Source organism: Salmo trutta, chromosome 27, assembly GCF_901001165.1.
Source record: "Salmo trutta chromosome 27, fSalTru1.1, whole genome shotgun sequence".
NCBI classification, from domain to species: domain Eukaryota; kingdom Metazoa; phylum Chordata; class Actinopteri; order Salmoniformes; family Salmonidae; genus Salmo; species Salmo trutta.
In genome coordinates this window covers 5082315-5098727 of record NC_042983.1, presented here as the reverse complement: position 1 = coordinate 5098727, position 16413 = coordinate 5082315, and the positions used below count along the sequence as shown (strand labels likewise).

General features: G+C 43.1%; 1 protein-coding gene across 1 annotated transcript in view; it reads right to left on the bottom strand.

Moving 5' to 3' along the window:
* ipo11 (importin 11) overlaps nt 1–16413 on the bottom strand; it is a 248086-nt gene that overhangs the window by 163058 nt on the left and 68615 nt on the right. The window contains exons 9-15 of the mRNA XM_029716410.1: nt 15116–15186; nt 14495–14687; nt 13763–13915; nt 13528–13571; nt 9085–9175; nt 8462–8509; nt 7362–7467 (exon numbers count right to left, since the gene is read on the bottom strand). Coding sequence (XP_029572270.1) covers nt 7362–7467; nt 8462–8509; nt 9085–9175; nt 13528–13571; nt 13763–13915; nt 14495–14687; nt 15116–15186 — 706 coding nt within the window. The remainder of the gene's footprint in view (nt 1–7361; nt 7468–8461; nt 8510–9084; nt 9176–13527; nt 13572–13762; nt 13916–14494; nt 14688–15115; nt 15187–16413) is intronic.

The following is a 16413-nucleotide window of genomic DNA, read 5'->3' as shown; positions in this document are numbered from 1 at the left end:
TACCTGACATGATGACTCCTTGCTGTCCCCAGTCCACCTGGCCGTGCTGCTGCTCCTGTTTCAACTGTTCTGCCTGCTATGGAACCCTGACCTGTTTACCGGGCGTGCTACCTGTCTCAGACCTGCTGTTTTCAACTCTTTAGAGACAGCAGGAGCGATAGAGATACTCTCAATGATCGGCTATGAAAAGCCAACTGACATTTACTCGAGGTGCTGACTTGTTGCACCCTCGACAACTACTGTGATTATTATTATTTGACCATGCTGGTCATCTTGGCCATGTTCTGTTATAATCTCCACCCGGCACAGCCAGAAGAGGACTGGCCACCCCTCATAGCCTAGTTCCTCTCTAGGTTTCTTCCTAGGTTTTGGCCTTTCTAGGGAGTTCTTCCTAGCCACCGTGCTTCTACACCTGCATTACTTGCTGTTTGGGGTTTTAGGCTGGGTTTCTGTACAGCACTGAGATATCAGCTGATGTAAGAAGGGCTATATAAATACATTTGATTTTATTTGATTTAGAGTGGCCAGACGGAAGCCACATGACAGCCCGCTTGGAGTTTGCTAAAAGGCACTTAAAGGACTCTCAAGACCATGAGAAACAAGATTCTCTGGTCTGATAAAACCAAGATGGCCTGAATGCCAAGCGTCACATCTGGAGAAAACCTGGCACCATCCAGGTTGGCACCATGGTGGTGTTAGCCTCAGGCTATGGGATGGTTTTCAGCGGCAGGGACTGGGAGACGAGTCAGATTCGAGGGAAAAATGAACAGAGCAAAGTACAGAGATATCCTTGACGAAAACCTGTTCCATAATGCTCAGGACCTCAGACTGGGGCGAAGGTTCACCTTCCAACAGGACAACGACCCTAAGCACACAGCCAAGACAACGCAGGAGTGGCTTGGGGACAAGTCTCTGAATGTCCCTGAGGGGCCCAGCCAGAGCCCGTACTTGAACTCGATCAAAGATCTCTGGAGAGACCTGAAAATAGCTGTGCAGCGATGCTCCCCATCCAACCTGACAGAGCTTGAGAGAATCTGCAGAGAAGAATGGGAGAAACTCTGCAAATACAGGTGTGCCAAGCTTGTAGCATCATACCCAAGAAGACTCAAGGCTGTAATCGCTACCAAAAAGGTGCTTCAACAAAGTATTGAGAAATGGGTCTGAATACTTATGTAAATGTGATTTCACACTCGATACAGTCACTGTCAGATGCACCTACTCATATTTAAACTGTGTGTCACTGTGGAGACAGACAAGTCATCGATCACACACTGACTCACCTTAAATCCTAAACATTTATGAAGGCAGACAGTGTCAAAGAGCTTTACAGCAGAATACCAAGTAGAACACAATAAATAAAAAAAGGCATGAACAATATTTTTCTGTCGTTCAGGTTGGTGTCAAGACAACCATTGGCATAAAACAGACAAAGCTAATTCTCAGTGACATGGAGTTTACACACCTATATCTCCAGGTCAGAACATCACTTAATGCTCAATTCAAATGCTCATTAATCCATACTCATCCGTCTGCATTTTTAATGTCCCTATGTAGTACCTTTAATGACCTCTAATAAAAACTCTGTTTAATTTCCTTTCCGCTGGCCCAGAGATGTGGGAGAAAGAGAGAAGGGCTATGTGTGAGTCTTTAGGTCAGAGGGAGGGTCTGGGCCTGCTCATCATGGCTCACTACAGAGGAGTCCTCTTCCTGCATCTGACCATACACCACCGCAGTTTCAGAGTACCAGACCCACCACAGGCTCCAAGGCCGATTAGCGCACGCCTAATGCATTGTAAACTACAGGAACATCAGAACACTGGCCCTGGAGAACAGAGAGTTGGCACTAGAGTCCTTTATATAAGCACAAATCCTGACGTGAACCCGTGCAGGCAGGCACATCATGTGAGCACTGACTTCCACAGTCTGATAAAAACCAACTGCCTCTCTCAAAGGCCTTTTAGAACTCTGCTAACGCGTCGTAAACTATCTGTAGGACACAGACACAGATCTGGAATGTATTCAATTCAACGGAGAATAGAAAAGGGCTCTTGCTTTCTCCCTCCCTCACCTCTCCCAGTGGGTATTAAGAGCAGGCTGGCAGGTGAAGGGTGCAGGTGGGCCACATGTGGTGCCCTTTAAGAACACGGTGATCTGTCTAATCACTCTGCAGCATCATTCCCCTCCCTCCCTCCCTCCAAACACAGGTATGCCACATGTGGTGGCCTTTACTACAACACAATGCAGTCTTATCCATCCACTACCATCAGCCATTACCCAGAGGGCCGAGCAGCACGGGCAGGGGGAAATGCCAACAGCAAGGTTGAGGCAGACGCGTGCACACGGTTGTCCTTGACCGTACCAAACCACTGCCTGTCTGACAGTGTCCACACAAGAAGGTCAGCAGAGAAAGCAGCAGATGCCTTTTAGCAACTGCCCTGGCTGGATCAGTCTCTCTTAGTATCTGTCTATCGGTCTCTCTCTCTCTCTTATCCATCTCGCGGTCCCGCATTTCTCTCTTTTTTACCTTCTTACGTCTGTATACTTCCGCCCAGTACGGATGGTAGATAATGAACGGCTTGATTCCAAATGCCTTCTTCCATAATTCTCTGGCTCTGCTTTTCACCATACAAATACCCACACGGATTAACAAACACCAGCAAACAATTCAGCTATACACACTAAGGATGCATCCCAAATGGCACCCTAATCCTTATATAGTGCTGTGGTGGCAGACTGATCTATAAACGATTGAGTTCCATATAGGTTGCATCCTAACTATATCGGTTGAGATCCAGACTTGCACGTTAAACCACTAAAACGGAACAGTACTAGGGTTGGGTGGTATCCAGAGTTTCATATCGTCATACCGTCCTTCCCTCACCCCGGGATTTACGGTATTATCAGCTTAGTACACAAGGGGGAGCCAAAAATTTTAAAAAGCCCATTGGGTGTCTAAGAGAATGCTAACAAAATTTGCAAAAGTAATAGAACATTTCAATGAAATATGCTAACGAGCGCAAAATAAAATAAGTCAATCCAGCTCATAAAGTTACACATCTATAGACAGGAACTACCGAATGTCATTTTTGGTGAGTTTAGACATTTACAAGCGAATATGAACGAGAGACATTGTGCAAATGAACAAAGTTTTGAGGCATGCTTGTCTGAAGGAAGAACAGTATTGGCTCTCCAGCAGCATGTCTACAAGCTGTGTCTGTTGTGGAGTCTGTTGTCGCTAGGACAACGGGCCTGCCATGCTCCGCAAAGAGGGGGGAGGAGCAGACTGAGAGAACAGAGAGGAGGGAAAAAAACTAGGAAATCAAGATAGCAGTGGCAGCTGTACAAATAACTAATCCAAAGGGCTTTGACTTCTCAAACACAGCAGAACGCTAACACATTACGATGCCCCATCACCTTATTAACTCAGCCACTTAGATAGCAAGTTACACTTAGGGGTCGTGTCAAAACACAGAATTCTGATTTCACACAGGAAAAATAAATAATAATAATAATAATAATCTTGCTGCATTTTGTAAACATAGAACTAAAATGCGTCTTATTCTAATTTTAAGCCAGCCTATTTTTCCTCTGGTAAAATGCTAGATTAACTTCAAGCAAAACATTAGGAAATGTAGCTGGTTCATTCTTTCTATGAAAGTCCTAAACATAAATAGGACGGCCATGCATAATTCTTGCCAAAATTACCTTGCTTTTTCATTGTAAGCTCATTTACTTGTGTGGCTGCCAGCCAAAGTGTTGCACTTCTGTTGTCATCTGATGAAAATGAAGACATTTTCTGCCAAATGTGTTGCACTAATTTGTTGTATATGAAAGAACACTATAGTTGCACGTCCCTGATCACTCTATTGAAGCAAAACAAAAACACTTGTCTTTCAATGTAAACACGTCCCACACACACACACACACACACACACACACACACACACACACACACACACACAAAGGCCAGAAGGGGACAGCATGACTGTGTTGCAGAATTGGGTATGAAGATATATTATATATATTTGTCTTTATTTAAACTTTATTTAACCAGGAAAAGCCCAGTGAGAGACAGTCTCGTTTACAAGGGAGACCTGAAAGGCAGTAGCAATCAATACAACATCACAAAACGAAAAACACACAATCAGCACAACAACACGATCCAGCCTAGAGGAAACATTTACACTCCTCCTGAATAGCCTTGCATCAGAGTTTTAACCTCACTGAGAGGCACTAATACATCTAGGTGAAGCATAGATTGTAGACTATTCCATGCCTCTGGTGCACAATAGGAGAAGGCAGTCTTAACTCCGTAAAGGCCCTGGGGAAGTAGCTTTAGCTTTAGTCGTTTTTTGCTTCCTCACAAGATTATCCATATGAACTTTAAAGGTCAGCTTGTTATCTAACCAACCATACACAGTGCTTTCAGAAAGTATTCACACCCCTTGACTTTCTCCACATTTTGTTGTGTTAAAGCCTGAATGTAAAATGGATTAAATTGAGATTCTGTGTCACCGGCCTACACACACACACAATACCCCATAATGTCAAAGTGGAATTATGTTTTTAGAAATTTGAACAAATTAATAAAATAAAAAAATCAGAAATGTCTTCAGTCAGTAAGTATTCAGGGGTGGAATTAAAGAGCTTATGTTTGGTAATGTATTATTGTTGTGATTGCTGTATATAAAAGTACCATGTATGTAAATTGTAAAGTGTGATATGTAAAATGTACAGCTGAAGTCGGAAGTTAACATACACCTTAGCCAAATACATTTCAACTCAGTTTTTCACAATTCCTGACATTTAATCCTAGTAAAAGTTCCCGGTAGTAGGTCAGTTAGGATCACCACTTGTGAATTTTGGCCCATTCCTCCTGACAGAGCTGGCATAACTGAGTCAGGTTTGTAGGGCACCTTCCTCGCACAAGCTTTTTCAGTTCTGCCCACACATTTTCGACAGGATTGAGGTCAGGGCTTTGTGATGGCCACTCCAATACCTTGACTTTGTTGTCCTTAAGCCATTTTGCCACAACTTTGGAAGTATGCTTGGGGTCATTGTCCATTTGGAAGACCCATTTGCGACCAAGCTTTAACTTCCTGACTGATGTCTTGAGATGTTGCTTCAATATATCCATATACTTTTCTTTCCTCATGGTGCCATCTATTTTGTGAAGTGCACCAGTCCCTCCTGCAGCAAAACACCTCCACAACATGATACTGCCACCCCCGTGCTTCACAGATGGGATGGTGTTCTTCAGCTTGCAAGCATCCCCCATTTTCCTCCAAACATAACGATGGTCATTATGGCCAAACAGTTCTATTTTGTTTCATCAGACCAGAGGATATTTCTCCAAGAAGTGTGATCTTTGTCCCCATGTGCATTTGCAAACCGTAGTGTGGCTTTTTTATGGCGATTTTGGAGCAGTGGCTTCTTCCTTGCTGAGCGGCCTTTCAGGTAATGTCGATATAGGACGCGTTTTACTGTGGATATAGATACTTTTGTACCCGTTTCCTCCAGCATCTTCACAAGGTCCTTTGCTGTTGTTCTGGGATTGATTTGCACTTTTCGCACCAAAGTACGTTCATCTCTAGGAGACAGAACGCGTCTCCTTCCTGAGCGGTATGATGGCTGCGTGGTCCCATGGTGTTTATACTTGCGTACTATTGTTTGTACAGATTAACGTGATACTTTCAGGCGTTTGGAAATTGCTCCCAAGGATGAACCAGACTTGTGGAGGTCTACAATTGTTTTTCTGAGGTCTTGGCTGATTTCCTTTGATTTTCCCATGGTGTCAAGCAAAGAGGCGCTGAATTTGAAGGTAGGCCTTGAAATACATCCACAGGTACACCTCCAATTACGGGGTAGTGTGTGTAGACGAGTGAGATTTTTAAAAATTGAATCCATTTTGAATTCAGGCTGTAACAAAATGTGGAATAATTTGAAGGGTATGAATACTTTCTGAAGGCACTGATGCTAGGTAACTGTTTGGGATGGGCATTTGAAATTATTTCACTATTTAAATAATAATCATGAATTTATACTCGAATATTAAAAAATTATAATTGCTCTACTCTCTTAACCAATCAGAATGATGCAACATGCCACAACAGCAGACAGTGTGCAGTTGTTTTCAGGGTACTATATCTGTTGTTTTTGGATAACAGTAGACTAGGCTAATAGCAACAGTGAAAGAGGATGCTTTCTAGTGAGTGTTTCGCATTGATCTGTGTCAGGTCTTGTGGACCCTGCGTTGGTGCGCGCCTGTAGGCTAATTGCTATTTGAAGTGGGAAAAATACCATACCGTTGTCAGGGCTGACCGGAGGGATACATACTCTGATATTAAAATGGCTTTTACATGTAAAACGCATCCTATGTGAGAGAAAATTACCTCGAAAATAAAACAATCACGTTGTGCGTCCTCAGAACTGTAAGAACTGTCAAAGTCACGTGATGTCTGAAGCAGCAGGAGCTCACAGCGACTGACAGGAGAAATTCCATTCAAGGACAATCCAGGAAATTATCAATGTTCAAACGCTTATATCCACAAGCAATCTATCCACAAGCAATATTTGTGCTTCGCTTTTCAAACGGTTCCAAATATCTACCATCTCTACAATCTCCCAGACTCTCACTCTGATTCACTACAAGCAAAAAAAGAAACTGATCAAAAAAAGCCGATGTTGAAAAGTGTATCAGAGCACATACTGTATATCAACCTGACTTTATTCTCTGAAGAGACTAAAAATACTCTCTCTCTTTGAAGAGCAGCAGCTCACCCACCACAGATACATGATAAGGCCAGATGGTGCTACTTTAACTAAAGTAAGTCTGTGTGCTTTGATGTGTCCGAGAGGCTGAGCCATTTTCATTCCATGGAAAGAACACCCCCATTAAAGCCCCATTGTGACATCACCACACCTGCACTGTGACATCACACCGTCGTTGGGACATCACTTCCTTTGTGTGTTTGACCACAAGTGTCGAGAGGGTTCCTTTGTACTACATGAGATCACACATTCCACCTTTACCCTCTCCTCCTCCTCTTCTCCTTCAAACACTGTCTCTCCCTCACTCTTCTTTTAGCTGAGTCATCACAGCCTGAGTCTGGATGTTTGTAGTGACACCAACTACTAACCAAGTGACAGTCCTTTTTGGCTAAAGGAGTGATTTGCATTGATTGATGGAGAAACAGTGCATGAAGCTCAATTGAGTCAACAGTAACTCCAACTGTCATTGGGTGGCAGGAGAGTTGTCACGCCCTACTGAAAGCACTTCCAAGTTCTTGGAAAAGCATTACACCTATACAAATGCAATCCATCACTGTTAATAATGCATCATTATGACACTTATGACATACCTGTGGTGGCTCACTTGTAGCTCGCCCAGAAGCTGATTGTTGAACCACTGGTCAAAATCAATGTTGTCAAACAGCTCGTATGCCGCCAGCCCCACTGCATTGTACACTGCGGACAAACAGGGACACACAAATGAAAAACATTTTCAACAATGAAATACTGTTACGACTGAAAGATGCCATTTATTTCTATTTTCTTGCCATCGGATATCTAATAGTCTGAGCTGTAAATTTGGGGTTTTGTCATTTTATAATTTAAGAAAACGTGAGGCATAAGGAACAAAACAGAAACTATGACGCAGCGGCGTTGTATTACTATTCCCATCCATAAAGCCCATTTGAGTAACTACACTGAAGAGCCCACTGACACTAGATGTGGATTTTATAGCGTGAGAAATAGTCAACTGTAAACCATGTGGACAGCTGATGACAACACAGTGCTGGTGTGTTGGACAAACGATGTCATTAACAGGGCTGGGAGAACCTGTGGTGCGCAAACAACCACAGAGGGCAGACACATACTGGAAGCAACATCAGGACAAGGACAGTCTTTCTATGAAATGAGACCCAGAGAGGGAGTTATAGTTTGTATAAGGAGTGATCAAACTAGAGAGGGATGGGGCAAGGAAGACATGGTACAGGGTAAAAAATAAGGAGGGATGGTGAAATGAAAGAGTGATAGAGAGAGGAGAGTAATAGGGGTTTTTAGTCTCTCTTGGGAGTAAATCACTGGAGGTAGAGAACAGGAACGTCAGTGTGTCCTCCTGTATACCGGTATGACTCATCTAGATATTCTGTGTTCCAAAACACCATCTAGACTTACAGTTAAGTCCCAGTGGCAAAAAATATCCCCAGGAAATGTTCCTCTTTTATCTTATTTTCTAACCCTGAATGAGATCTACTAAGGATCCAGTGAGATTTACGGTATATGAGAACGTCCGTCAAAATCCTGTGATGTCAGAGCTACCAGGCACTTGAAACCGCCATTTCTCATCTGGATGTCTGTGCTTCAGACTTAAGGAACAGAGGTACCTCGGACCTTGCAGAGAGTCGTGACCTCTGACCTTACTGCAGTGAGACCACAAGAACTCATGATTACCCACCTGCATCCTTCATCAGAAGCTGAACAGGATCCTCCACATTGCTTGGTCCTGCAATCACACACACAACACCACGTTAAACCTACACACAAACGATAACAAGCTGAACATGGGAAATTATGGAATCCTCTGTCCCTCTCACTTACACCCCTGTTGCTGAAGCCTGAGTGGCTTCCCACAATCAATATTTGGCTCTCAGCTAAAATTGAATTTTTCCCATCTAGTGTTAACCAATTTCTCCTCACTCTGACAGTCCTCTATAATATAACTCTGTCAGAGGAGAGCACTGGCCTAAAGACACCCTGTAATTGTCCTGTGTTTGTGTGCACTGACAACTCACTCTGGAAACGAATAACTTACCACAGGTCTGTGTCACAGGGGGAATCTCATATTGTAATCTAACGAATGTGTTCCTAAAGACTCTTGAATGGTTGTGCTGTACAGCACATGTTCTGAGCCATTTAAGTGGACACCTCTACAACCAAGGCTGTGGTTGGACAAGGCCAGGTTAGAAAGGAATCCGGCTGCGTTTTGTGAAACATGTTTTTATTTTACCTTTATTTAAACAGGATGTCATAAAGATGAGAAATGATTGTCTTAAGAGGACAATACAATGAGAGACGTACCTTGTAGATTCAGCACCATCTCCAGCAGCACTGGTGTCAGTGTCTGACTGTAGTTGTGGAATATGTCCAAGAACAACACTTCTGTACAAGGCTGGTGAAAGAGGGGGGGGGGGGGAAATAAGTAAAAACAACACAAACACACACTCCCTCTCCATCAGATCCAGTCCCTCTCCATCAGTTCTACTGGCACTAAATCAATGAGCAGGGGAGCCACGTGGAATGCATCGCATGAGACTCCTCACTGACAGCAATAGCCAGGTGTCACTCACAGGGTTAAAGGATAGTCGTCACCTATACAACACCTGTCAAGCTTTATTAGATCATGCCACAAACACAACCCACCCATCAAACATGTTCCACTCCCACAGGGGGAAACAACCCTGACATGATCAACACCAGTGGAAATCAATAACTAGGTGTTAAGTCTTGCTGCCCATGACAGACCATTGATAATAAAGCCGTACTGACAAACAGCTCATTAGAGGACCACGGTGGAGAGGGCAGAGGGAAGGCGACACCAAGGACACATCACCCACTGTACTGGGGAAGGCAGATCTATTTTTCTCCCAGCAGGCACCCAGCATGCTTCAGTGGGGACTGGGGCATGCATGTCAAGATTAGTTTATTTATATGCAAGGCCCTGAGTTTGCAATGACCACATGATCTGACTAGAAAACAAACACGTGGACCTAGTCATCAGTGTCTGTGTAGTTGAAAGCCAAGCAGGGGGAGTGGTGGTAGCAGATTTGGGACCGTTGTGATTGGGCGCAAACCGGAGAGTGCGGATATCCTCAGCGAGACAAATTAATGTAAAAGGTGTCGGCACCAATTACATCATCCACTGTTACCTCATCAGCGGTCGACTACACTGGTGTACTTGAAAAGAAGTGTTGATCCTAAACCAGAGCGCCATGGAAGTAAGAAAAGCTGGGCTTAACTGAGACAGACGGAATATAAGAGAAAAAGAGATGGAGAAGAAGCAGCAAGGTAGTGAGGGAGAGGGAGGGAGGAGTCTGACAGCAGTAAGGAGTTGATACAGGCAGCAGCCAAAACCAAAACAAAGCGTTCCCCAATTCATTGAGAATCAGACAGAGACGTCACTAAAACATCCCCCCTGTGCCATGCTACCCACTGGTCCTAACTATAGGCAATATAAATAGTATATCAAATACATTTCCTTGTATCAGCTCAATACTATGAGTGCAGACCTTGCCTTTTTCTAACCATGGTCTGTTTTTGGGTGAGAGTAGTGCTGAGTGATTAGTGCTTTTTGAGATGGGTTTGGTAAAAAAAAAAAAAATGGTTTAGATTTTTTTTTTTTATTAAACATTAAATGCTATGTGGGTTGAATGCTGTAACACAGAACAAAACAATGTCCTATGATGGTAGTGACTGCCCATTGCTGCTTAGCACTTATTAACCATCATTTATTCACATTACTTGAATAAAATATTTCCATGTGTAAATTACATTAGTTTAATTTGATGACTATTATTTCATTCCAAGTCATCATCTCAATAGAGATGACAAAATATATGCCGTCTAACCAAATAACTATTTTAGTAGTTATTTTATGAATGCTGAATACCATCCATCACTCACTTAGATAATGTATTTTCAGGTCAGGGTCTCCATTAGCAGGTAATAGCAGGCTTTTGGCCAGTAGAAAAATTGAAAAGCTGATAAATAAAATTGGCATCGGCACATTGTTTGGGAGAAGAAAAAATCCCACTGCAAAATAATGCTTTTTAGCCTATTAATTGATGGAAATAACAGTTGATGGAAATACTTGTCATGCTTATCAGTCTGTGTTAATTTGCATAATTTAGTGGAATTATATTGGTGCTTGTATAGTATATTTGTTATGTATCTTATTTATCACACGAGTACAGCATACAGATAGAGCTTTTGAGCGGAAAATCTGTCAGACAGTGCGAGAGCTGCTGCTGAAGCATCTCAAACAGCAAATGCATATATAAGCAACAGAAGGTAGGCTTCATCAGCGCGTCAAACACCACTTTGCAATGTGCTGGAGGCAGTATGCATTTTGAAAACATAATTATTTGAAACCTGACCATTTTAATTCAAATTAAGAAGCATGTCGTACCTCACTTCAAACTAGCCTAGGAAAAAAAATCAGACCATATCCGTGGAGGCAATTATTTTATAGCAACATTCTTTCATTGTCCAGTAGCCAAAGGCAAAATCCTAGTCATATTAGCAACCCATGCTAGTTGTTTCATATTAGATCTCCCCTCTTTCTAAATGTCTAATGGATATTTTCACCTCTGTCACATGAAACAGCTCGCATGTATGGTGCCCTTTTGACAAGTGTTTTCCCCGCTAATTGCATTATGGAACGAACATTCGCGCGTAGCCTACTGCCGTGTGTGCATTGTTGCACTTAAAATGTGAAGAAATAATAGTTTATCATCATTTTAAGCTAAACGTTCTGATCTATTGCATCAGACTCGTTGCTTACATTTTTTTTTATGTAGCCTAGGCCTACTGGTTGTATGAATTTGTGATCCGTCGTCCCACAACTGTCCCAGAGTCTGTGTGGTGTAGGCCATTTATTACTCGACAAGCTGACCAATAGAATAAGTCTACTTTTCTACTATGGGGATAGTAGATTAACATAGTGTAGTAATTCTGCTGTTTGTTACTCGTTGGCTGAGGAAAAGTAAATGTGGACAGATATTCTAACAAGCGCACACCAGAATTCAGTAAGAAGGACTGCACATCGTTGCATCCTCGACCAGAATTAAGTAAGGACCGCACACATCGTTGCATCCTCGACCAGAATTCAGTAAGAAGGACCGCACACATCGTTGCATCCTCGACCAGAATTCAGTAAGAAGGACCGCACACATCGTTGCATCCTCGACCAGAATTCAGTAAGAAGGACCGCACACATCGTTGCATCCTCGACCAGAATTCAGTAAGAAGGACCGCACACATCGTTGCATCCTCGACCAGAATTCAGTAAGGACTGCACACATCGTTGCATCCTCGACCAGAATTCAGTAAGAAGGACCGCACACATCGTTGCATCCTCGACCAGAATTCAGTAAGAAGGACCGCACATCGTTGCATCCTCGACCAGAATTCAGTAAGAAGGACCGCACACATCGTTGCATCCTCGACCAGAATTCAGTAAGAAGGACCGCACATCGTTGCATCCTCGACCAGAATTCAGTAAGAAGGACCGCACACATCGTTGCATCCTCGACCAGAATTCAGTAAGAAGGACCGCACATCGTTGCATCCTCGACCAGAATTCAGTAAGAAGGACCGCACACATCGTTGCATCCTCGACTTGTATATCCTGTTAAGGTGCATTACCATAAACTAAATGGGATTTCAGGTTACGCACCAAATGCATCGCTCTCAAATTTCTCAAATGTCTGGTAAATTCAAATGCTGATTGTCAAATTTCCGGTGCCACATTTTCACAAACCCTGTTTTAGCAAGAGATACCTCGAAGCAACTGTTCTCGTTCCCTCTCGATCATGCACTCTTCTGTCTCTCGCTCTCCGTGTCTACCATGCACTAACATAATGTAGCAGGCATAAAACAAACACACAGACCGGACAATTGCATGCGTAATGGATTACGGTCATTGTACTTAATTACCACGTTTTGTGTGCTAAACTATGTAGAATATTGGCCGGTTGGAAACTACCCTACAACATCGCATAGTTCGGGCTTGACCGGATTTATCTGTAGAGAACTGCTCAATGTGTGCAGTTCATTGAAAAATAAATGGAATTAAACAATTGAACCTACAGTACGTCGGTCAATGAGTTGCTTAAAAAATGAAAAATAACAGAAATGTTGGTTAATTGCTCAGCTAGTATAAGTCTAATTGATAGTTTGACTGACCAGCACTGCAATAAGACACTTTATTACTGTGTTGTAGGGGACCGCACAGTTTATTTTGCTTAAGACACCTGAAATACTTGTCTTCCTTTTCTTGTATGACAGTGCAGCTAAAGACCACTCTCATTCTTCCCTCTGGTAAGGAGAATATTGTTGCTCTTGTGTGCTTGTAATGGTGTGTGTGGTTATTATTTTACTAAGACCTTACATCACTAGACACGGGTAGAAACACTATCTCACCTCTACATCCTTATTCTATCACACTTTGTCTCACAAATCTATAGGATTTTTCTGCTTCCCGGTTGTATGTGGCTGTGCTGCGGTATCTTGTTGCACCCCAGTCAAGGACTCCAAAAACAATACAGGAGAGGGATATGATGAAATGGAGGGGAAATAAATCAGCTTCAGTGTGACTGAATACATTGTTGAAATCAAAAATCAGCAAAGCTGTTAATGAGAGCATGGCTGCTTCAACGGCTTGCCTGCGCTGAGCAAGTCAGTCGGTCTTGTCTCTGTGCACTGGCATCTATGCGTGTGTGTGTGTGTGTGTCATTCACTCACCCGTAGACTGTATTTCCAGGAGTCACCCCCTGTTTCTTCAACAGCTGCGAATACAAAAACAGAGCAACAATGAGATAAGGAGGGTGTGTGTGTGTGTGTGTGTGTGTGTGTGCGTGCGTACTCCAGTATGGTGTGGAGATTCAGATGGACACATTAGCAGAGTTAACGTGAGGAGAGAAAAGCTGGCAAAGCGACAGGGAAACACATTAGTAGCCGTATGCATTTGTGAGCGTACCGAAGCCCTCAGGGTCCTCCTCCCACATGGCCAGCTCTTCCTCGGTCAACAGAAAGTAGTGGGAGACGAGACGCCGTCCGATCTCCGTGAGTGTGGGGTGTGTGAAGAACGCCGTCTTGATCTTGTGGGCCTCCAGACTCTCCGGCTTACTGTCTGAGAGGGGCGACCCAGAGAGTATGTTAGAACTTACACACACACACACACACACTATTCAAAACTAACCACAACCATCGACAACTAAGTCTCGACAGCTCAGAGAGAAACTAAACTCCACTGTGGCTCCTCCTAACCCGTTATATTATTATAATGGTACATTAATGATGCTTGCAATATGCCTGCCTGCCAAGGAAGTGCAGTTATTTGTGGTTGTCTGTATTAACGATGCTACGCCATGTTGATTTCTCCCGCTGTCTCTTTCTATTCTATTTCCTCTCCCTAATTTTCATCTTGCTCTCGCTCCTCGCTCCCTCGCTCCCTCTACTCCTTTATTCTCTCCTTCCCATTTTCTCTTCCCTCCCACCTCCCTCCCCCCACTAGGGCTGGCACAATTACATAACCGTGTCACCAACTTATGGATGAAGACCGTCGTGAAAATAAAATAACAGCCATAACTGGATAAAAATAGTAATAAAGATGAATAATTATTACAATGACTGCGTCATTTGGATAACCAATAACCGTCATCCAAAATTCCCATCACCATGACAGCCCTAGCCCCCACCCTCCACCTACCCTCGATGTTCTTGCAAGGTTTGTAGGCCTCGTTCTTGACGATGGTTTTGATGAGGTTCATGCACTGGACGGTGAAGCGTTCGAAGACGAGGCCCTCACCGGCCGGCGTGAACACGTAGCCGACAGCAAATTCCAGAGAGCGCTGGATCAGTGGGATGAACGCACACGGGTGGACCTCCAGGAAATCTAACAACTAGAGAGAGAGAGAGCGAGAGAGAGAGATGGTTAAGGAAAAACATGAGCTTCAGAGAAGATGGAGAAAATATTAAACAAGAGAGTAAGGTAGAAAAAAAGATGGCTAAGGAGAGAACGTCAGAAAAGGAGAAGGAAAAGCAGGAAAAAATGAAATAAGGGGAAATAACAACAAATATAGAGAGAAGAAATGTAGAAAAATAGAGAAAGTAAGACAAATGAAGTTGAAGCACTTGGCGCTGGGATATCAGCCTCTGTCAACAGTACCTGGTATGCAAGCAAGACTACTGAGAAACGAAACTAGTGTACATTTACGTCATTTAGCAGACGCTCTTATCCAGAGCGACTTACAAATTGGTGCATTCACCATGTGTAGATTTGTAACAACACATAGGCCTACACGGTTGTCGACTGATCAGTTTGACTCACCACTTTAGTGTACAGTATGATAGTCTTCTCAAGCTTCTCTCGACATGGGTTTTCTGGGCCTACCTGCCGACCTGGAAGAAATAAAACCAAAACAAATATGAGCAACAGTACGTTATGACAGTATAAAAACAACAACAAGCCATATGACAACACTATAAAACAGCAATACAAAATATGACAAGTTTTCATCTCTCGCCAACATTAAGTGCATCACTTTCAACAAGGGGCTACCCATGAAGATGTTACTCTGATGTCAATTACTTTCCCCCCCACTGATCTTCAATGCCAGACATCGGAGTCCATCTCCCTGCCCGGCTGCCAATAAAACCAGGGAGGGGAGGAGAAGACCGAGAGGAAATTGTTAGGTATCCACTGATCTTTTCTGTGTAATACAATCATAACAGAGCTCGAGTTGAAGGGAGAAGGGAATGAAGGCCGTGAAATCATAATGCACTTCACTATGGATGGATATTTTAATTCCTCTAGTGTATTCAATTCAAATAACTTATTTCCTGGGAGGAAATTTCATGTGCAGGTGACGAACGGTACATACAAGACATGAGGCCCTGGCTTCACTTTATAACTACAATACACTCTGGGAGAGTGAATGAAACCGCCACCTGGGAGAACAGGGCCTTTGTTTCTCTAATATAATAAAGTAGACTAATAAAGACAGTGCCGTGTCAGGAATAACTCCCTCGGCCGATCAAAATGAATCTATAAAAAACAATAAGCTGTGGCCAATAAAAAAAATCCCCCCGGGAGGTTTACTTCCTCATCACCGTTCCTGATGACATCATCAAGAACAGGAAGAAACGGTCCTGCTCCCTAGCCTCGCAAAGCCGCTGATCCCTCAATATCAGTCTGTTAAGGTTGCGAAGGCCTGAGCCCGGCCTTTTCTATCACCATTGCGTCAGACCAATCAGCTTCCTCTGTTGAACTATGTCGGTGGTTTAGTTGCTGACAGGCAGGAGACTACAGGACAACACATGTAAAGTCATACTTAGGTGGTGATAGCTAAATATAAAGCTTTACATGACAGTCTGAGGTTACTGTATCAAGACAATCTCTGTATTGAATTCTACGCAGCAGCATAATATCCATCGCTACGGTTTGGCAAAATCATTAGGCGCAAATTCATTAGATATACCCTGGCTGATGTTAGGCTACTATATTGCTGTTAGTCTCACGTTGACATCGATAATATTAAGCTTCTTTTGGCTCATATTACCTAAGTCTATTGTCCTGGTGTTCGATATGCCTTTCTCTTGAACGACAGGCAAGTGCAAGTTTTACTT